At 39.4% G+C, this 24,594-nt stretch overlaps 1 protein-coding gene across 1 annotated transcript in view; it reads right to left on the reverse strand.

Moving 5' to 3' along the window:
• TSPAN12 (tetraspanin 12) overlaps window positions 1-24,594 on the reverse strand; it is a 738,019-nt gene that overhangs the window by 10,948 nt on the left and 702,477 nt on the right. The window contains exon 7 of the mRNA XM_044088738.1: window positions 3,028-3,171. Within this exon, the coding sequence (XP_043944673.1) occupies window positions 3,028-3,171 (144 nt within the window). The remainder of the gene's footprint in view (window positions 1-3,027; window positions 3,172-24,594) is intronic.

Genomic DNA, 24,594 nt, shown 5'->3' on the forward strand with positions numbered 1-24,594 from the left:
CAATTACTCCAGTGGCACAGGCTAAGCTATTGGGAATAACCATAGACTCCCACCTAAAATTTGATAGTCATCTGAACTTAACTATTAAAAAAGTACATGCCAAACTGGGGTCACTCTACCGTATCAAACCATTTCTTACCAACAACACAAGATCAGCCATTGCTCGCTCCCAACTTCTATCCATCCTACTGTATGCATCTCCCATTCTGACTAATCTCAACAAAACTGAACTAAGCAAAATGGAAGCTTGCTATAACAGAATTGCCCGTTTTGCTGCAAATTGCTCATATAGAACTCATCACTGTACTGCTTTGAGACAGCTCCCCTGGCTTGAACTGCCCAGCCTCCTAACCTACAATCAGCTCTGCCTCTGTCATTCTATCTATTACCTCCCCAATAAGTGTCCTGCCCTCCAAAACCTAGTACAACATCACTCAGTCAAAAGGCCTCCTAGATCATCAAGCAAACTACTACTAGAAGTCACCAACAGCTACAATAGCTTTGGAGATGCACTATATAGTAGTTCGGTGGCTAAAAAATGGAACTCTGTCCCTACTAGCATTCAAAACACATCATCCAAAGCCTCCTTTAAAGACCTCATCAGGCAACATCTCAAGCAAAGTTGGCAGTGCCATGATTGCTCCCCAGGCTAGTGAAAGCGGATAACATATGCATACTAAATCTAGAGCAATTGATAATAGTTTTTCAATCTTACTCACAAACACTGGCTAATCTACAATGTATGTACTGTACCTGTGTACTATGTATGTATTCTACCTACATTCCAAAGTTCAGCTGTACACCACAAATCTATTACTTACCTTTATTTTTAAAATTAATATCTTTTTTGATTGTTCTCTCCACTGTAACTGTTTGTGCCGCATACCACTGTAAAAACATGTCTCTTGTAATTTGTGTGTATACTGATTATGTCTAAATAACTAAATGTGTCTGTAATTTTTCTTTGTGGAGCTTTTCTCCCCGGGCCTCTGCTGAAAAAGGGCCTTTTCGGCTCAGTCAGACACCCCCGGTTAACAAATGTAAAATAAAAATAAAATAAATAATAAAAAATATTCATATATTATGATTATGTTTCACAATATTATTGCTTCTAAAATGTTATTTTATATATTATATTATATACTGAATTCTTAATTTCTGTTTTGCTGCAGTTGGTATGAATTTATTTATGCAAATACATTCATTAAAGCTCTGTATACATATCTTTCCCCTAGCAGCAAAGAGAGCTGAAGTATTTCAGCCGCAGTATAAATCTTTGCCACATAACATATAACTCCAACTGCTTTGGGTGACAGCTCAAACCAAAGGAGGGGCTGCTTATTTTTGTATATAGCAAACATCAGCTGAAGGCTAAGAATGTTATGCAAGGTATCCAGCAGAAGACGTCAAATTACTTCAGGATATCTGATTATGTAAGAACCTTATATATCTCTTCTGCATATAAATACAATGTTTTCACCCATATCAATGCTATCATTATTTATATATAATTACTCACCAGTCTAAACAGCAAGGTGGTACAGTGGTTAGAGTTGCTGCCTCACAGCAAGAGGTTCTCCGGTTTGATATTCAGCTGGGGTGCCTTTTGTGCGGAGTCTGCATGTCCTCCTGTAGTTGCGTGGGTTTCCTCTGGGTGCTCCATTTTCCTCCCACATCCCAAAGACATGCTGTAGGTGGATTGGATACCCTAAATTGGCCCTATGTGTGAGTGCGTGCGTGTGTGTGCCTTCTGTGGAAGGTTGGGCTGGCAACTTGACGTTGTAAAACTCCACTGCCAATCATGAGTGGACAGGTGATCCGCTGTGGCGACCCCCTAACCGGGAAAAGCTGAAAGAAGAAGATAAACAGCTTTCCAGTACACTGCAAAATGGACAGTTATATACAGGATTACATTACGTAGTCATACATATTAAGTCTCCAACCATCTCTGAATGAGTTTTTAAGTTTTAAGATATCAAGGCAAGAAAGTGACATGGGAGAGGCAGTCATATAAAGTTTCAACCAAAGTGCTGAATTCTTTGAAGTTCAATTAGAATTAGAGTAAGTAGCTTAGGAAAAAAACATATTTTCTGTTAAGATAGATTGTCCCGGCACATAGTTTACCACAAGATTCACAGTGATGACACCAACATATTAAAATTAAAAAGCCCAAGGAGAAAAATGTAGGCATGCCTCAAGCAGAATTGTAAGGCACCACATTTGTTACTTTCCACACTAAAACAGGTCCTTATCTTATTGACTTCCTGAATAACTTGAGGAATGCAAGAATGTGAATATGATAGTCCAAGTAACACTGTGTTGCATAAAACTTGCAATTAACCTATTTGGATGAATCATATCATTCTGGTGTAAAAAGATAAGCACTGAGACTTCTTTTATACTTTTAAAAAGTCTACATCATACATATACATATATAGAGATGTAGAAGACCCTGGCATGTAGGAATGCACTGATCTGAAATAATGTACTTCTGACAGAGAAACTGTGCCTGTTGTAAGATAAGTAATACAGCAGTGTTTAAATGGAACAACAGAAGCACAAACATAATGCACACATAAACAATACTAACAGTGAGCAATTTAGTGATGAGCTCTACAGTCTGCTACAGTCTATCTGTACTCTTGAAGGAGAATGCACATGTAGTTCTTTATATTACATACAGATTTCAAAAATTGTGTTTTATGAGCATCACAGTTTGCAGTTATAGAAAAAGCTGTGTTTTATGAGCATCACAGTTTGCAGTTATAGAAAAAGCTGTGTTTTATGAGCATCACAGTTTGCAGTTATAGTTGCATGTACTTTGTAACTCCCACAACTGCCACCAACACTGCAAAATCTGTGTCCTACTTGTAATGGAACATGTGATTCCAGTAAAGTATGTTTCAGCTAATGTAGGTTTGAAGTCAAAGAAAGTATTACATTCATGATTTTTGTATTACATTCATGTTTTTTTTTTCTTGTTCAAAACAAAGACTAAAATCACTTATAGTCTGTTTTAGTCCTTACCTCTTGGTAAAGCTCACTTAGGTCCACATGATGTGCTTGTTTAGAGCAGCCAGGGAACTCTCTTGAACAGCAAGTGTCAGGAGCCCAGTCCATCTCTGTCATTTCTAACCAGTCTGTGAAGTACACAACCCCACAGCACTTGAACTGGAAAAGAGAAAGTAAAAAAAAAAAATCAGGAAATTCAAATCTGCTTGGAGCATAGCAACCCTAATTGTGTTCCCTTCTGAAATGCTGAAATACATAAAACAAGAAAATCAGCAATACCAACTGCAATGCCATGCTAGTAGCCTGTACTTAGGAATCAGTCAAGACTGTTTTGCACAGTAATATATCTTAGAAATATGCAATTGATGCCCTGTTGCAAAGTTTCAGTTTTCAGACAAATTATTTAACATACATTCGTATTAGATACCAAAGAGCGAGATGTTTAGCTACTTCTGATAATCACTCCAATGTAATCAGCAAGTAAATAAAAAGATATATTAAACTAATGTACAGAAGATGGCAAATTATGTACTGTATTACTGATTTATCTGAGTATAATGATCATTATTACTTCCGATCCTGTGGTCTTTTGATTCGCACTAGTGATAGTCCATCTTTGAGTTAGTGGTATCTGAATAGTGTAAGTGTACTGAATTCATTTTTACTAAAAACTGTTTGATCAAAAACTAATAATTGAACATAATGTTTAGGGAACAAAAAACTTTTATTTTGCAGGAGACAAGCCATCTCTACACCCACTCATGGGGGTGACTGACCCTCCACACCCCTCAGTTTATATATACCAAATCCATGGTTGCTCAACAGTGGGAAAAAGTGCAACCTCAAATGCTGTTTTTGCTGATTAATATTCAAATGGATGATATTCAGTGAAAGTGCATTCCATATATCGACTGGTTCTCATGAAAGTCAAACTGCACGGTTAGCAGTGTGATGACGTGAAATGGTTAGGCATTAAAGACAGTGTGTGTATTGATGTGGAACCATTAGGCATTAGAAGTTACATCAGCCTGCAGGAACCTCAGCAAGTTATGGAGAGCTGGGTGCACTGCTGCACGTGATGTTCACAGCAGATGATACAGGGCAAGTAGTATTCTTACACGACATGTTGGTGAACAAAAATAATCACTGGCAGTTGATGACTAGGACTAAAACTGTGAGTTATTATTCAGCTACTTCCTGTGGTACAGGGTTTGATTCCTCAATGTTCATTTGCCTACTGTGTGACCTTAAGCAAATCACTTAGCCAGACAATGCTTTGAGGAAACTGGAAATTTGGGCTACGCTTATTAATGGTCTACTGGACTGCAAGCATATTAGCTACCTATGAATCTGAAGAAATAGGTATATCTCTGTCCCACCAAAGCTGTAATGCCAAGTATACAAATGAGAGAACCTGCAGAGAGATTACAGGTGTGCAACAGCAGAGGAGAAGGATAAGTCAATGAGTACTGCCCAACTGGCCTGATTTCAAGTAAAAGCTCAAGAGCTGGATGGTGTAAATAGGAAGAACAGGTATTACCCATTCTGGAGGGGTGACAGAGTCTGTTTGTACTTAAGGTATATTAGTGCTAATTAATTTCCCAGATGGAGACAGAAAAACAACAGTGAGAGGCTGTCTGGTACCCATTGCATGCTCTGCCCTCAGGCTGTCACTGGGCACGCATAAGCATGGGGGAATTAGTAGGAAACACACTCCATGACAACAGCGTCATGGTGCCCCAGGGTCATCAATTTCCTCACCAGCCCCAGACATAGGTTGGGACTAGTGCAGTGGAGGCTAAAATGGGTCAGGTAGACCAAGTAGACAAGGCCAGGAACTGGACGCAGCTGATGATCAGCTGTGGGGTGCCCCCCCCAAAAAAAACTAAACAAATGACTAAAGGCAATGAATGTGTGCAACAGCAAACAGGAGAAGAACATCAGAGCTAACATGAAAGAATAAAAGATACTCTTGGTACTTCTAATAATTATGTAAGACAATGCAGAACCTGCATGACAGTGATAAAGATTTACAGAAAGATAGACCATGATTGTCATAATTGTGCAGGTCAAAATAAAACAGAATCAACTGAAGAGATGCCATGTTGCTCAAGGTGTGATTGATGGCATGATTGCAAGGTTTATGCTGCAATGAATAAAGAATGGTTTCTTGATTCACATTTTGAAATATGTAAAAAAAGAAAAAATAGGTAGAAAAACATTCAGCAATTAATTGATGACATCAAAACAAATAAATTATCCATTAACTCAGCTACAGAGTATAAATTGTTTGTGAATGCCACAGGGTGTGTGTGTGTGTGTGTGTGTGTGTGTGTGTGTGTGTGTGTGTGTGTGTGTGTGTGTGTGTGTAAATGTGCAGTATCCTTGGGCAATGGAGGTGACAGTCATGAAGGAGTGATGAGTGACTTGTGTCAGCTCATCTGTCACAAGCAGGGGAGGGGCTCTTGCCAAGGCACATCTTTGATGGTTGAAACACTTGTGGAGACCAAAATCGTGTCAGTGTGCCACCTGAGAGGAGGGAGGCTTTGGTTGAGTTGCATGTAAAGACATGGATAATTACACTGCCATTCTACCACATACTCTTCTTGGACACTATTGGCATGTGTAGGTAGGGGAAAAACATGTACAGCATAATAAAAAAGGTGGTGATGGGTGCCTGGATGACAGCCTTGGAATATGCTCTCATCTTAAAGGAATGAATAGGCTGGAGCCAGCTCAGAGAATGAAGGTGCCAAGACATTGCAGGGGACTAACATTTCATAGGTATCAGTGACAATAAAAATATGTGTCTATAGTGGATATGTTCGTCCTTCCCTGGCAGCTGCAGGAACAGCCTTCATAGCACTGGTCATAACCCCCTCCACAGGTACAAGGTGTTAGGAGTACAGTCAGGAGATCACTGAAACTGCCAGGGAAGAAGAAAAGTAAATAAATGAATGAATAATACCGATGCAGTGGAAGCGCTTTTTCTACATAGGCCATTTTGTTTCATTTTTATTTTATTTTCTTGTTTGAGAGTTGAGTGTAGCACCTTTAAGCTTCTATATGGTAGCTAAATTCGGCTTTCTTTCAGCAGCAACTGTTCTAGTTGTGGACATTGTGTGTTACGGGCATTTTGCCTGTGACTGAACCATAGTATTCCATCTAGCAAGCCAGGAAAAGACAAAAGGTCTACTACAACAAAACTTTCTCCCAAAGCAAACAGTAAGAGTACAAAACCCAGTAGAAAAACATTCAGAGCAGCAAAAGGCTATATACTCGAAGCAGCTACAATTCTCAAATCATACACCTAATAATAACACCTGCTCATTTATTCAGGAGAAACAAAAAGCATCTCTATCAAACAGGACTGACTACTTCCAAAAAAACATAGAGCCTATGAAGTGTTACAAGAAATGACAAGCCAGTTCCAGGATGTTACAGATGCCAGATAAGAAATGTGTACCAGCAGTTCAAGAAGGTCCTTTAACAAAGAAAGTTACAGATTGCTCACATCAGAATTTAGCAGACACCGACAATAAACTTGCTAAAATGAGTCAACTGGATGTGACTGACTGTATCTAGCAAGAGAACCATTGCAAAACCCAATTCAGATAAATTGCTATGAGTCCAAGAAGATGGCATAATTTCAATATGTGATCTGACTTTCTATTTGATAGCAATGATTGATTAATATCAACAATAAGTAACTTTGCTCTTTTGTGACCTGTAGAGTTTAACATTATATCACGAGATATGTAGATATAGTACAAATAGTGTTAGCTTAAAAAAAGAATTATAAAATTCACTCTGAAAAGGGGGTACAAAATACAGATACAGTAAGTAAATCAGTGAAATACCCATAACGCTAGTAAATGCTATATGTCACATAACTTCCTTCATCAGGCATATCAGTAAAAAGACAAAATTCATCCAATTGGCTCTCCCATATTATAATACATTGTACAGGCAAGTAGTGGCACAGAAACAAACCCAAGAATAAACCACAGCAATGACCTCCATCTGCTGACTAAGCTGAGAAACCAAATGATCTACAAATGATGGTGCCAAGTGACCCACTGATAGTGGAATCAAGTGGCACAGTATCATTGCAATAGGGTAATCACCGTTCTTCAGACTTAGGAATCACCTTCTACACAGTCCAGCTAAGACATCAACGCAGGTGGTATCAGTGCATCCAGTCCAAGCCCTGATAAAACGCTTGTAAATCATCTAATCTCAGGAAGATGATGGAGACTATGATAGATCAGTGCAAGATCACGGTGACAAAAGCATCCTGAATATGAAAAATGACCATCAAATTCCACATGCAGGAGCAAGGCAAATTGAAACAAAGTAACCTACAGAATAGTAAATGGTGCTGTAAATAACATGAAAATGATGTCATAGATGCATTCATTTGTGTTCATTGCTTCTTCTTTTGGCTTTTTCTGGTTTGGGGTCACCACTGCAGATCACCTGTCTGCTCATGATTGGCAGTGGAGTTTTATGGTGTTGAGATGCCAGCCTGATGCCCAAGCTTCCACAGAAGGCACACAAACACACACACACACACACACACACACACACACACACACACACACACACACACACACTCACACCTAGGGCCAGTTTAGAGTGTCCAATCCACCTACAGCATGTCTTTGGGATGTAGGAGGAAACCGGAGCACCCAGAGGAAACCCACATGACCACAGAGAGTACATGCAGACTCCACACAAAAGGCACCCCAGCTGAGGATCGAACTGAAAAACCTCTTCCTGTGAGGCAGCAAAGCTAACCGCTGCACCACTGCGGCTGCCCAAGTGTGTTCATTACTAATTCTCTGAAATGGCATCACTACAAAGGTTAAACATAGTGTTTCTTCAGTCTTTGGGCTCTAGGCAGACGTACTCCTTTCATGCGTAACCCCAGATCACTTTGGTTAGGTGACAAACATCAAGAAAGTGGCATCTGGTGGACTTACACCCTCAATTACAAGCTGAAGCTCATTAATGACTCACAGAGTTAATTTTTTGTACTAGACTTCAAGCTCACTGGAATATGTACAATTTGAACACTATATACATTCCACCAGCCTCCACCACCCTTTCACTGTCTGAAACCTGACAAATGCAGACAATGTGCAAAGAACAAGAATTCTGAGGCTCATCCCACTCTTTCCTATCCTCAGGTGCTGAAATTAGCACAACTGAGCTCTGTCAGAGACATATCTAGGTCCATCTAACAAGGCAAATGTCTGTAGGAAGTCTGTTATTCAGTGCAAACATCACCCCCCTCTCACCCACTAAAGGGCCCATCTCAATACCGAAAGATTGCCAAATTCTGGTAATAATGGTCAAACAGGTAAAAACGCACTCTACAAAGCTAAGAATACAACATCCATAGGACCAGATGACATCCCAGGCTGTGTACTACATGAACTACAAAATGAACTGGCACCTCACCTAAGTGCCATGTTTAATCATAGCCTCACCTCAGGCTTCATGTCCACTGAGTGGCGCACAGCTACAGTTATCCCAATCCACAAGGGGGAATCCACCTTGGATCCCGAGAACTACCGCCCCATCAGTCTGACAAGCCTGATCTGCAAGGCCATGGAACGTATTATCATAGAACTTATAAACAAAGACATTGGCAACCTTCAAACACTGGACCCCATGCAGTTTGGGTTCGTGAAGGGACGATCTTGTCTCCTGAAGCTGATTGACTTCTTCAAATCAGTCTTCAGGTCTGTGGACAAGGGTAAGGTGGTCCACAAAACCTATCTTGACCTCCCCAAGCCCTTCAACACAATCCCCCACTCTGGAATCATTGATAAACTTACTATGCCGGGCATTAATCCCTATGTCACTTGATGGGTTGCCAACTGGCTTACTGTCAGAACCCACACTGTAAAAGTAGCCGACTCCAAATCCAGCTCCAGACAAGTAACAAGTGGGGTACCTCAGGGTTCAATCCTGGGACCGCTCTTGTTTGGCATCTACTTCTCTGAAGTACAGGCCAACACTAAGGGACTCTGGCTAACAAAGTTTGCAGATGACTGCAAACTGGGAGCCATTATTGAATCCCCAAATGATGTGGATATTCTACAAAAGGGCCTTACAGAAACATATGCTTGGTGCCAGAGCCATGGGCTCAAGCTCAGTGCCAAGAAATGTATAGTTATCCCCTTTGGGAAAAAACATGTACCCGTGAATTACCACATAGGTGGCAGTACACTAAACACCAAAAGTGTGATAAGAGACTTAGGGATACAAGTGGACAGTGGTCTCACCTTTGATAACCACATCGCCACAACAGTCAGGAAATCCTTCTATGTGGCACACCTCATTACTAAGGGCTTTTCATCCAGAAAAAAGGAGGTCATTGTCCCACTGTACTCATCCCTCATTAGACCCATTATAGAATACAATGCCCCGTTTGGTATGTACCTCTCAAGACATCTGCAACAACTGGAAAAGCCGCAGAAATGCCTCACTAAAAGAATCACAGGCCTAAAGCAGATGTCTTATGCTGACTGTCTAAAAAAACAGCTATACCCTGTCGCATATCGTCTACTCAGAGGCGATCTCTGCTTAACATACAAAGCCATGTCAAAGTCAAACCCAGAGCTGTTGGACATGCTACACTTAAAGAAATCCCAATCCCTTAGAGACACACACTCCAGGGATCTAAACCTTGTCATCAAAATGAACAAAACATGCTGGAGGGATAGGTTCCTGACCCAGAGACTCCCCAGACTCTGGAATAGACTGCCCATACATGTCAAGCAGAGCGCCTCTTTAGGCCCTCTTCAAAAGGAACCTTGATGATTGGATGGGCGATAGGAAATTCACCCCAGGGATCACATCAATCACCCTGCTAGACAGGGGTCAAGGGAAGTAAATACTGTGGGAAGAAATATCCAGGGAATTGTTACGGCTAGGCTTGTATAGGTCCAAGGGCCAATAGCCTAGTACCAACCTATAAACCTATGAACTCTGCAGCATCGATGGAATCTTTGTTCACCTTAAGGATGTAATACAGAAAGCCTTAGGTAAGGGAAAAAGATGTGGAGTGTTTGCTATGTCAGAAAAGTCATCTGTTATGGTCATTAGTCACTGGGAAGCCATTACATAATAATCCACCCATCTGTTATCACTCCATCTAATGTGGGTGAAGTGGACAACCTTCCATCTTAGATGGATGGTCTGGTTAGTTATATACTTAGAAATCTGTTACAGTCAACTACTCAGAAATCAAAAGTATAAATGAAATGCATGTGAAGTCCTAATATATCAACCTAGATTGTGTAGTTCTTGCTATTTTTTTATAACAAATGTTTAATGAGTTGATGTGTACCAGCTTTTTATTTCTATAACCAGTCAAGTTCCATCTACTAGCTGCCTTATGGTCAAACTAGTTTTAGAGCCTTTATGCTCTGAATTGCAGCACTTGTGATGGTAGGCAATGATTTCTCAGATATGTGACTCAATGCTTTTTGTTCTGTATGCTTAATATAAAAGAATCTTTTATAGAATCTTTTGTAGAACAGACTCCACTGATATTTGTAAAATCTGGTAAAATATGTCTGAAAACACTAAAATAAGTAAAATGTTCAGAGAAATCAGTATTCGCAGAAGTAAACCTAGGCTTGAGTACAAATAAATTATAATTAATAAAATATTTCAAATTATTACCAAACATGTTAGTGCATTAATTTAAATATTCTTGCATCAATAATTAATAAAACAGATCTTATAGTACACATTTTTCAGGGCATGTGATCTACAAAAATTGCTGCCTGGTTAAGTGATCATTTATATATATTTGTGTTCCACATCTGGAAATATCTGTAATTGGTTCTTATACACAATTGCACAGTACCACTCTTTCAAGATAAAAATGCTTTGTCTTTAGCTGCAGTCATTAAGAATACTCACTGGTACCCTATCATGAAAAAACAAACAAACAGTGGTCCTGTCAAAAGGCTTGCTAAGATATCTTGGCTTTGCTTCTCCAATTCCTGGTGCACTGTTCATCTTGTCATGTTCTGAGGAATGGGAACATTTACCCCTCCCTTCTAATCTACTAAAATTGCTGCCAGACTAAATGATCATATTTATATTTGTGTTCTACATCTGGAAGCATCTGTGACTAATTCTTGTACACAATTTGGGGAAGTTGCATAAATACATGGTACCACTCTTTCAGGATAAAAATATTTTTTCTTTAGCTGCAAACATTAAGAAGGCTAATTTGCATTCTACCATGAAAAGAAAACAGTTTTCCCATTTAGATGCTTTGTGTACGAAGTACTACAAGAGTTAAAAGTCTTGCTGAGACATCATGGCTTTGTTTCTCCAATTTTTGACACAGCATTCATTTCTAAGTTTTCTGAGGACTGGGATCAACACTCTCAGAGTCTAGTTTGTTGATGCCTGGATGCAGTCAGCTGTTGGAAACCAATGTTTTTTCATATTTATAAGGTACTTCCTTAGAAGCTGAAGTTATTTATATAGCATAATCAAAGCTGAAATTGGATTACTCAGCATTATATATGGTACATTTGATTTTTTTTTTTTGACATTGTTATGCGAACTGCCACATTCGCAAGGCTTTAGATGTAGGACATAACCTTCGATTTAATAGGTTACTATAGACCTACTTGCCCCTTTAACCAGGATGCTGAAACCTCACAGTTGACTACTACAGTGAGTGCAAGGAGGCAGGGCTTCTGCATGGAGGAGTGAAGGGGATTTTGCCCCCTGAAAAAAATAAATTTTCGAATTCTGCAGTGAACTATTAGTCTTTGCTCACACATAGTACTCAAGACTGTGGTATTCACTCACATATTAAGGAATTATTTTGCTTCCATATTTTTTCATTACTTTCAGAAGCTTGGGTAACTGAAATTGGTTTTGCTGAACCCTTTACTTCCCTAACGTTACCAAAGGTTCCAGAGGTACTTCCTAATTGATAGCACAAATATTTCTTTATCACAGCTGCGTGGATCTAACAATTCTGTTTTACTTTGGAATGTCATTACAACTTGGATCATGCCTTTAAACATTAAAATGTTACTAGAGAAAGCTCTACACATCCAGTGGCATAAGTGAAAACCCTTCCTCATAATAATTTCATAAACATGCAGAGAAAATAATATAGACGGCTGCTCCAGTAAAGATATCATGCACCCCTGGACACTACACACCTTTAGAGTGACCAGCTCATCACTGAGGTCATTTTGTTGCCAGACCATGTACTTCTAAACAATAAATACCCCCTTCTTCATATCTGTAATATGACAGATTTAAGCTCAGGCAGGGCGGACTATGCATTTACATTTACTCCCCTTCTATTTACAGTGGTTGCCAGAGACACCCTTTTTTAATACACTGTACAGAGCAGCTTTCTTTAAACCAACAGTTACTGTGACCATGTGAAAGCTCAACACAGTGAAAACACACTGGGCCATGAAAAGGTCTCACTTGTTAATAATATACTCAGCCAGTTCTTAGTGCATCTCCACTGCATCCTTTCCAGTAATGTCCGTGGACAATTCAATTTGTAATGCTTTGCCTACGGTTAAATCTGATTTTAACAGTAATCCTTCATGGATACTCTCACCATGTGTACCCACAATATGGCTTGCTTCTCAACATCTCTATCAGTCCATCCTGAAAAAAAAAAATGTTGACGATTTACACAGCTTGTTTATACATTCAGAAATTATTTTGCCAGTCTTTTGGTTTTGCTTGTGAAATCGAAAGCATTCAGCTGTGGCATATGCTTTTCAAGTAAAGTAAAAGTAAGAGTGGCAGAACGTTTGTAATAAAGAGACAGATGAGCATTTCTTTTACCACCCAGCTAAACAAGTTATGTTCCAGACTCTAATGGACTAAGTAAAGATGACAACTACTTTGTGTGTTCACTGTTGTAGCAGTCATGATACACGTCTTCATTTGCCATGTAACATTGATACACGTCTTCATTCGCCGTGTAACATTGATACACGTCTTCATTCGCCGTGTAACATTGATACACGTCTTCATTCGCCGTGTAACATTGATACACGTCTTCATTCGCCGTGTAACATTGATACACGTCTTCATTCGCCGAGTAACATTGATACACGTCTTCATTCGCCGTGTAACATTAATACACGTCTTCATTCGCCGTGTAACATTGATACACATCTTCATTCGCCGTGTAACATTGATACACGTCTTCATTCGCCGTGTAACATTGATACACGTCTTCATTCGCCGTGTAACATTGATACACGTCTTCATTCACCGTGTAACATTGATACACATCTTCATTCGCCGTGTAACATTGATACACGTCTTCATTCGCCGTGTAACATTGATACATGTCTTCATTCGCCGTGTAACATTGATACACGTCTTCATTCGCCGTGTAACATTGATACACGTCTTCATTCGCCGTGTAACATTGATACACGTCTTCATTCGCCGTGTAACATTGATACACGTCTTCATTCGCCATGTAACATTGATACACGTCTTCATTCGCCATGTAACATTGATACACGTCTTCATTCGCCGTGTAACATTGATACACGTCTTCATTCGCCGTGTAACATTGATACACATCTTCATTCGCCGTGTAACATTGATACACGTCTTCATTCGCCGTGTAACATTGATACACATCTTCATTCGCCGTGTAACATTGGTACACATCTTCATTCGCCGTGTAACATTGATACACATCTTCATTCGCCGTGCAACATTGATACACGACTTCATTCGCCGTGTGACATTGATACACGTCTTCATTCGCCGTGTAACATTGATACACATCTTCATTCGCCGTGTAACACTGATACACATCTTCAATCGCCGTGTAACATTGAGCAATACTGCACACTAGCATTAACAACACCCATGCAATTAAATCAGTTCACCACTTTTTGACATGGAAAAGTACAATAACCTACTACTCACTTTTCCTGAACATGCACATTTTGTTTCTGAAAGAAACAACTTAACCTGCGGCCATAAACATCAAGTGCATCTTGTAAATATATAGACAGTGACAGCATATGACTATCACTTCATGAAATTAAATTACTTAAGAATCGTGCACCTTTTTATTAATTTATTAAACAACTTTAATAGTCAACAAACATTTGGAAGCTTTAGTACTTTGCACTGATGACAAAAGAAATTCATCCGCAACTTTATATGCATAAACATTTCTTGTTTATAGTAATATGCAGTTTATTTTTTAATGGGTACATCTAACAGGTACACTCTAAATGGAAATGTACATACGGATTCAGCCCTTCCACAGTGGGTTCATACACACAATGCACATAATTACAGCTATTTTGCATGGCTTTATTTGTCTGTCAAAAAGTGTCATTTACTATAAAAATACACCCCAAAAACCCTGATTCAGATAAACTATTACCTGTGTACACCACAGGTTGGGGGATGCATTTTTTGACAGCACATGTGGTTATTTAAGACTTAGCTCACATCACACTACAGATGAGGAATTTGAAATATTAAGGAAACAAAGTAAGAACAAGTGAAAATAAGGCAAGAGTACTGATACAAAGTTTGATGGCGTTGAGGAAACAATAAGTGAAGAGACAGAAAGAAGACAACATGAAAGGAGAGTGGGCACTGAGTAGAAACAGGGTCTTTTCATTTGGAATCATCAATGTTTATGTATAAAACATGAGAAGGATAAGGTAGTCTAATACATTTTTGCACATCTTCAAACAAGTGAGTGCCATGGATTCATGATGTGGTACACAGGCATAAAACACTCCTGTTCAGTTAGCCACTAAATGCTACAAAAACATTATCTCCCCTTGCAGTGTCCGTGGTACAGCACATTCTGGTGATTCAAAGTTTTTTTGATTTGCCAGAATGTCAGTGTGTGTGTGTGTGTGTGTGTGTGTGTGTGTGTGTGTGTGTGTGTGTGTGTGTGTGTGTATGTGTGTGTTTGTGTGTATCTCTCTCTCTCTCTATATATATATATATATATAAATATATATATATACATACATATATATATATATATATCTATATCTATCTATCTATATATATATATATATATATATATATATATATATATATGCATACATATATGGCTCACAGTATCGAAACACCACATCGTCGAAGACCATATTATTGAGACGACATTGCTGAATCCTCATAACATTGAACACCCAGAACCATGAAATCTAACCCCGGGAAGTGAACCACTTGGCCACCAGGACAAAAAAAAAACAAAAAAACAACACAGCAAGTAAAATCCAACAAAGTCTTGCTAATGCAAACAGATTATGCATGTAGCAGAAACCATTTTAAAACAGGCAAGTTAATCTGACATTAACTCCGACATTTAGGACTGGGTACAATAAAAAGCTAAAGAAGAAAAAAATAGAAAGAAACCAGAGGCACATTTAGCATGGGGAGGGTTTCCTCAGCTGCATCTCAGCTGTGCTCATCTCAGTGGCATGGTCAGAGCCATCAAGTACATTTTTCCACAAAATAAAACATATTCATAGTTCTTCATCTGTTTCTATACATAAAATGCCTAGTAAACCATCAGGATATCTGAAAATACCTAATTGTTCTGATACAAATGTCTCACTTCCCTTCACTATGATTTTTTTTTTTTTTGCAAACTGTCCCTCTGCCAACAGAACTGTTTACATGCTGACTGACATCTTGGGTGGGCCACCTTCTCACAAATACAGATTCCTTTCACAAAAATATCTGTTCCCATGCTGTCCTTCTTCTATGAGGTTTCATGGGACAGTCAATACCATAGTAATGGAAATGGTTCTTTTCTGCACCCCTCCCCTAGCATAGGTGCCCCCCTCTCTCTTAGGCTGCAGGATGACACACCATAGCACCCTTGTCTGAGCTTACAGGTGCGCTTTCCTTCCAGAGCTGGTGCAGCTTTTACCAATGCTGTTTTTTTCCTTTGTCATGAGAATCAGTGCAGGTCAGGTTACCATGTTCCAGACTTATTTGCATACTTACATCAAGTACTTAAAAGTGATGAGCTGCCTTTTTTAAGTGTAGCATCCCTTGTGACCTTATTTGTGGTATTTCTACTAATGCAAGTAAAAACTTCCTAGTGGTAGTCAGGTTGGTCTCTTGTAAGATCTGCAAGACTCTTTTTGGAACGGACCTAAGCACAGGATCAGTTTCAGCCATCCACAGTGTTAGTGTAAGATGCCTTAGTACTGGGTACAGCAGGTACTTGCCTAGTTACTAGTGAGCATGTGGTTTGGAGTATGTCTGGCTCCTCTTTCCTTAAAAGTATCATTTTGTGAGAGCCAAGTCTGCTTTAGCCAGGGCTGGGGTATTATGGGGTATTATCTCAATGAGGTCTCTCTCTATTCTCTCACTTTAAGGAGGACCCCTGGAAACAAAGGGAAGGGGCAAGAATCCATGAACCCCATGTCTGAGTGTATGTCATATGACTGAAGGACCATATGATGGAATCCGAGAATATCGACTCTTGGAAACCAGCTACTTCTCTGCAAGTCGCACTGGTAAAGTGGTTGCATTGTCATCTCACAGCAAGAGATGCTCCAGTTTGAATTTCAGCTGGGTGCCTTCTGTGTGGAGTCTGAATGTCCTCCCTGTGTTCATGTGGGTTTCCCCCGGGTGCTTCGATTTCCTACCACATTACAAAGACATGTGTCTGGAGCATTTCTCCCCGGGCCTCCTCTGAAAATTGGCCTCGTTCCAAGTCAGACTTTCCTGGTAAACAAATGTTTAATAATTAAAAAGTCAGTATTTTTGGGGGTTGGGTGTTTGCCTTTTTCCCAATGTTGAGTGATCATGGATTTGATATATATAACAGGTAGGGGTGTGTGGGAGGTGCAGAGAGGCTTGTCCTTCTACAAAATACTGTCTTTTGTGATGCTGACTTCCAGAGGAGAAACCAGTTTGATCTTCAGGGATTCCATCATATGGCTTTTCATCATATGAAACAGATCCCCATAGCTCACTAGGCCAAAAATGCTTTCACTAGCCATATTCTCCTTTATACGTACATACAACAGAATTTCCTGAAATGCTGGTTCACGGATGAAGCAGACAGGACCAAATTAATGCAAAAGGGTTGCAGGTGTTCAGTAGCTATACGATATGGTCTTGTGTCCATTCTAAAGAAAAAACTGAGCTTCCCTGTCTTTTGGTGGACCGCATGACTATGTTGGTATCTTTTACTAGACTGCGGACAATGGTTCCAGGTCAACTTGTATATTTGTAAGGCATACATCAGAGCTATCACCTCTTCGATAATGGTATGCATGACACCATCATTATTGTTACACCCTCTCAGAAATGTAAGGGCTCCTGTATGAGCTTCACCAGTAAAGATAGAGGTATCCATCATTATGATTTGTAACCCCTGGGGGGGCTACAAATGGCATTTCTGGGACAGTTTGCCTTTGTGTCACCCGCTGTTTGAACTGTATCAGAACTAAAGGACAAGACCCTTTGCAGCAGCTGGAGGTGCTGCTGGCATACATTCCTCTGGTACCTGAATCTTCTAAATAAGCCTAACTAAGGTACCACCAGAACAGAGTCCAGTATGTATTGCAGTGCTCTAAGGAGTGGCACTGATGTTAAGTATGACTCCCCTACTGCTTCAGTCAAGAAAGAATACATCATAGGTATTTTTTTTTTTGGTAGAAGGAACAGTCTTTCTTAGTATCTGGTATCAAATCAGTGAGATGAGATGGACTGGACTTTAGTAATGGACAGAGATGACTAGGCTGGTCAGGCAGGGCCTCTCCTTATCTACCAGGACAACTGGGCATCCCTTCCTCCCCATCTCTCACTCATGCTTGGGGCCAGTGAGAAGTCTGAGGTTCCATGTGTCTCATCATATTGCTCTCATGCAGTGTTCGTTTCTCATTATGCCATAACTTCTCACCACCACACATACACCTGTGACATCTGGATGGATGTGCAAAGGGGATATGCTGGCATTTTGACCCACCTTTGTGGTAACTCAGCCAATGCCTCCATCTATTTCTCTTTAGGGCAACACCCTCCCACACATAGCTGCAACCTCCTCATGGGATTAACTGTGAGGTGCACCCAAGTGAGAAACCCTCGTCCCAGATAGGCACATCGATGCTTCCCTACCAGTACCTCAGACACCTCAACCACAGACAGGGCTTTATCTACACCATGGTGCTGGCTTTATCAGGCATGAAGTAACATATTTTATTCTCCTCACTATGTCTTCCTTGAATTAGCTCTGTAGGAGGAAATCATGTAGGTATGGGTACATGTGAATTCATTCATTTAGACACGGACAAAAACTGGAGCTACACATTTTCTAAGTGAAAATGCTGGGAATAGAGCACAGCCTAAAGGGAAAGGAAGTGAAATGGAAATATGCTACCAGACATAAGAACCTCTTGTGACACTTGTACAGTGGATGGTGCAGTGGTTGCATTGTCACCTCACAGCAAGAGGTTCTCTGGTTTGATTCTTGGCTGGGGTGCCATCTGCATGTCCTCCCTGTATTCATGTGGGTTTCCTCTGGGTACTCTGGTTTCAAGGCTCAGTTACTTGTTAGTACAGCTTCAATGGAATAACCCCTGCCTCTGTGAGTCATCTGCAAGCAGATCCTATGCCTCAGCCTGCAGAACTAACCATTAAAACCATTATCTTAGGTACGCAGAACGTGGATCTGTAGCTACAGTATTGTGCTGAATTTCTAACGTGGTACAGTTAACTGGCACCTATTGGGATTGTTAGATGCCAGGTGACTGTAGTGCCTGATTGCTTGAGAGTTATTACTAAAAGTAGGCCTGACTAATACTGTACCCTATACTGCTTGTTTGATTTTACTTGTTCTTAGGTTGGGAGAGAGGGAATTTATTCCTATCTTCCTTTTTAAAACTCTAAAATTCTAAAAACGTAAGGTTTGTTTCTGCGGGGGTGGGGGGGGACAGAAAGTGTGCTGTATTTCTTTAATTTTTTTTCTGACTGCTTGACTTCCACTTAACTGAGAGTTTACTGTATTAGAATAAAAACTGAGACATCACAATTACTTGTTTATTTTACTGTCACATACTGATGCACTAAAAGTTATGTTAATTTGTCTTCTCAGGTTTTTAGGTTTTGCAGTTGCACAGATACCCTTTGCTTTTTCTAACTAGTAAAATGTGAACAGTATCCCAACTTCACTTATCAGTACATGTTAGCAAAATTGTTTTAGGATGGAAAGAATCACCTTACTCACCAAGTGCAGAAAATGTGCATCTGTCCATGAGCTTTACACCTAAAACTCAGACTTCAGTTTTGGGAAGTTATGTTCACTTTTTGACTTGAGATGATACCAATCCAACCTCTGACAGCTGTTAAGCTTCAGGGAAACTTGTCAGAAAATTAGACATCTTGGATTTAAAGATGTGAGCTGTATCACATTGCAAGTTGCCTCAGAGAAAAAAACAGACAAAGCCTACTGGCTTCACCAAGGAAATGAAGAGTTACAATCCAGTAACCATTTTGCTATGTTCAACTATCTTGGCATTCAACTTGATGAAAAAATTAAAAGTATAAGTGATGGAGGTGTACAGGAATAAACAGATAGGTACTGATCTAGGACTGATTGATTGAATACATTCTTATATATATATATATATATATATATATGTATATATATATATATATATATATATATATATATATATATATATATATATATATATATATATATATATATAAATGGTTTCCATTAGTTTGGTCAATTGTGGCTTTGATTGACTTATGTATTGTTAACACTGCCTACGGTTGACAATTGTGCAATAAAGTAAAATTCCCAGGGAAGGGAAATATGCCCTTTCTTTGGTGATTGTGTGATTTAGAAGTTAGTATATATAATTTGCAAATTTGCAGGGGTGTGGGGAGTATCCCCCCAACATATACACACACTGAGGGCAGAATGGAGCTTGAAAACTGCAAAAGCAGTGTTTTTTTTTTTTTTTGCATGTTCTGAGGAGTTAGCTCAGTCTGTGACAAATAAAGGCTTGCTGTTTTGGAACACTATCTGGGTTTCATGATTTTTGGAAATTATTGTAACTGAGCTCATCGATGGAGTTTTAAGACCACTAGTTTCTCTGTTTTTATGACTTTGTAGTATTGTAATTTGCATTACCTCTTTTTATTTCATTTTTACATTTGTTTACCAAGACAGTCCAACTGGACACATGTCCTTTTTCAGATGAGGCTGTTTGGTTACTTTTTTCCTCCGGGGCTAAATCTGAAAATACTCCAATGACATCATTATTCCACCCTTGTTAACACACTGACAATAAACACAAAATAAAAATCAATAACTTAGTGTGGGATTCCGGAATGCTGTCACTTAAAGACGGAAATCCTTCGAGAATAATGTGGAAACTAATAAGACAGAAAGAATGTGTAAAAACTGGCAGCGTATCAAAAAGCCTGGCATTAAAACTAAGAACTTTCAAAAGAACAACCAACCACGATTAGCTCACTAATACCCATCTACAGTTACATAATCTGATTTTTCATTTCTTTGATTACTTGTTTGTGTTATAACTTGCTTGCTGTTTTTGTCTACCAAGGCAAACTTGGAGACAGTCCACTGAGGTCAGTGTTGTATGCTGGTTAGCAAACTGAACATGAAAATAAAATAAATAATTAAATGTGATACCTTGAATTCTGTCAGGCTAGATTGAATTCACAGCCTCAGTTAAATCAGTGTGCGACAACAGTGCTGTATTTAATCTTTCAACTGCTATCAGCCCTGAATAGGATAAGGCAGCCTGGACGTCTAGTGCTGCAGTTATGAGTAACATCATATCACAATCAGTGCTGTTGGCACTAATGTGTTAAATACTGGAGCGGAGTGGAATAACATATGTAAGTCTACATTCAGAAATATGCCTTTAAACTGCAAGTTAAGTAATTCTGCATGTGTGTGTTGTTATTATTATGTGGACATAATTTAAAACCTACAGGTCAGGTCTAGCGAGTAGAAAGAACAAACATAAAGGGTATAATCAGCTTGTTCAAGATGGGTCCAGGTAGTTATAGATTTATGTAAGCATCTTCCGCACTGTTTTTCTTGGATGCAAGTACCTATTACTGTGATGCATGAACACAAACTGGGGTAGTAACTGCCAGAGTACAATACCTTCCTGAATGGCACAAAACAGCACCTAGTACACCATGGGACACATTACTGAGATGCTTATCAATACTGCTCCATAGTCTGTCATCTTGTTTGGAAGTGATTAATAAAACAGCTTTCACTCTCTAGGCAAGATGTGGACTAAAGTCTTACCAAATTATGGAAATATGGCTATCTAGTGCTATCTGAGCTCCCACTTGACTTGCAGCATTGCAAGGGGTCAAACGTGTTTAGTCATGACAGTACATCTATCACAAGGGATAAAGATTTTCATTGCTTTTTTGGCAGCGATATGTTCTTCAGCTCTTTCAGAAGCATATTCACAGGGGAAGGGCATTGTTATACTGCCAGGAGGAGCAACATCAGATGTTACTTGGTTAGATTCGCATTGGTTATGTCACTGGAACCAACAGGTGCTCCACTCCTGACTAGCTTATGAATGGAATTAATTCAGTCAGGGCTTAATTTGCACATGTATTCTCTGCATGGAGCAAAATGCATGTGCAGTGGGATAAAGTTTATAATGTCTTATCCATTATGCTCTGACTTTTATGAATCAGAGGAGGCTTTTGTCCATCACTGTACGCCATAGCAAGGCACAAAATGTTTATGTACAGCAGTAATGCATGTAGGGTAGGGCAAATGGGGCAAAAGTCCTTGTCTTGTACAAGGTGGAATATGCCTACGTCAAACAAATACAAATATTTTTAATCACATATTTATTTTTTAATTTCCCTTTAAGGGGAATGACAATGTATACTTCCTAAATGGAAGTCCAAGTGGCTCCTGCATGCCTCCCAGCCCTGCTTACATCAACTTGCATGGGCACTGTCTCAAAACAACCTGTGACTGGCTTCACAGGTAGAGAGGGTAGTGCCACAGTGCAGTAAAGACAGTCACTCTCTGGTCTGTATCTTTGGCTCCCACAATGAGTTGAGGGAAATCTTTTTTTTTGTTTTTTTTTTGCAATAGAAATCACTCGTGGATGCATTTATTTATAAAAAATGTCAAGACATGGCTATTTGGTTAAATAACGCTGATGGGTAGAGCTGACCAATTCAACTGTGAACTGCTGGGGACTAGGGAGAGAAAACTGAGTGTGAGGGCAGAAAAAACAAACAAGTAAGCAGAAGGGTTATTTACTATGTTTATAGATATAATGAATGAACAACTGAAGGGACTGTTAGACAGAATTGTTTCATTCTGGTATTATTTTGAGTGCTGGTATTTTGTGTACATGGATAAAGTTGAGTCGAACTACTGAAGGGGTCATTGGGGGAAATGTTTCACCTTGGTGCTTGTGCATAGAATATGGATGAACAGACTACTGAAGGGGTCTTGGGGGGAATGTTTCATTTTGGTACTTGTGCATAAATGCAGTGACAGACAGACAGACATTCTGGTGCTTATACATACAAACATACATGGACAGGCAGACTACTGAACAGGTAATTGGGGGGGATGTTTCATTTTGGTGTTTCTGCATACATATATGGATGGACAGACTACTGAAGGGATCATTGGGGGTTGTTTCATTTTGATGTCATTTGGTCCTTGTGTAGATACATGGACAGACTACTGAAGGACTCAGGTACATGTTTAATTTTTATGCTAGTGCATACATGGGCAGACTACTGAAAGGAGCATTGGGGAAAATGATTCATTTTGGTGCTTGCGCATACAAAGACAGACTACTGAAGGGGTGGGGGAAATGATTAATTTTGGTCTTTCTGCATACTTAGACAGACTAATGAAGGGGGAAATTATTAATTCTGGTGCTTCTGCATGCTTGGGCAGACTACTGAAGGGATCAGTGAGGAAATGTTTCATTTTGATATCATTTGGTCCTTGTGTACATATATGGACAGACTACTGAAGGGCTCATTGGGGATACGTTTCATTTTTGTGCTAATGCATACATGATTAGGCTACTGATGGGATCTTGTGAGAAATGATTCCTTTTGATGTCATTGTGGTGGTCATGTGCATATATGGACAGACTACTGACAGGGACACTGGGGGAAATGACTCATTTTGGTGCTTGTAAACACAAAGAGAGAATACTGAAGGAGTCCCTTGGGGATAATGATTAATTTTGGTGCTTCTACATACATGGACAGACTACTGAAGGGTTCCTTGGGGGAAATGTTAAATGGCGCACATCACCCTGGAACATATGACAGTGTTTAACACTTCATGCAACAAAACTATGATGTTATTCAGTCATCCTTTAGTTTTAATATCCATATGGTTTCTTTAAATTGCTAAAGCTGTGTTGTGTTTGGTTATGCATCACATGACAGTTAAATAATTAACTCTAAAAATGCATTAAACTCTCAATAAAACTTCCTGTTTGGACATGTTTTTGACCGTCTTGATCTCTTATGTTTTTGTGTAAAGTTGCTATTAAGGCATTTTTCCCACCCTTGGTCAAAAAATTATTATTTTTTTTGATCTGTAGGTAGAGGGCACCAAATGATGGTCTTGCCCTGGGTTCCAAATGGCCTACCTACTCCTCTGATAAACAGTGCTTGTAATTTGCAAACCCAATTAAAGCAACCCACTATATCAGGCAAAGATGCAAGGGCATCTGTGGGTATTGTTAAAGAGATTTCAGGCAATTCAGCTAAAAAATCAGAACAAAAATGCAGTCTACAGTAAAAAAAGGCAGGAAACAGTAAATAGAGAAAGGCATAGTAACAGTGTATGAAACGGCAGTTCTCATGTCCGCAGAGGTGACTTAGAAAAGAAGAGATAACAGTCACTCCCCAAGTTTGAGCTTTTGATACTTAACAACCAAAGGTGTAAGGAACTTGCCCAAAAAACATTCACAAACAACCTAATTCAGGCAGCAATCCTGCATTTCATTGACTCATGAATTAATTGTTGGAATGTTTAATCAACTCTTCATTTTACTGAGTCTGTAGTTTGTGTAGTATGTACTACTGAGCGTTGTTGACTTTGAGGCTTTAAAGGAACATTCACATAGGCTGATTGTCTGTGCAGTTAGTATATGGAAGTGTAAAAGGTATTAGTTTGAAGCATTCATGCTGACTGATGAAGCTACCCACAAAATATAGGTTACTAGGTTTGTCTTTTATGTTACAGTGATCATGGATTTTAGTTTAGACACTTTGTGAGTTACTTACAGAATGTAAAAGCTTTTTGTGTTTGTACTGGCTGATACTGGTCCTATATTCTATTCTTTATCCTTGTATCCTGCCATAGCATGCATACATGTGTTGTTTTACATTTTTAAATTAGGTTTTGAAAGAAGCTTTATTTACAGAGGTTCATAAGAAAATGCTAAGTTACCAGTCAGCAGATTATTGCAAGTCTAGTCAATAACCAGAGGTTAGAATTAAACCCTGTGCCTTGTGTTTGTGAGGTTA

This window comes from Protopterus annectens, chromosome 11.part0, assembly GCF_019279795.1.
Source record: "Protopterus annectens isolate FY-2018-M chromosome 11.part0, PAN1.0, whole genome shotgun sequence".
In the NCBI taxonomy this organism is placed as follows: Eukaryota; Metazoa; Chordata; order Ceratodontiformes; family Protopteridae; genus Protopterus; species Protopterus annectens.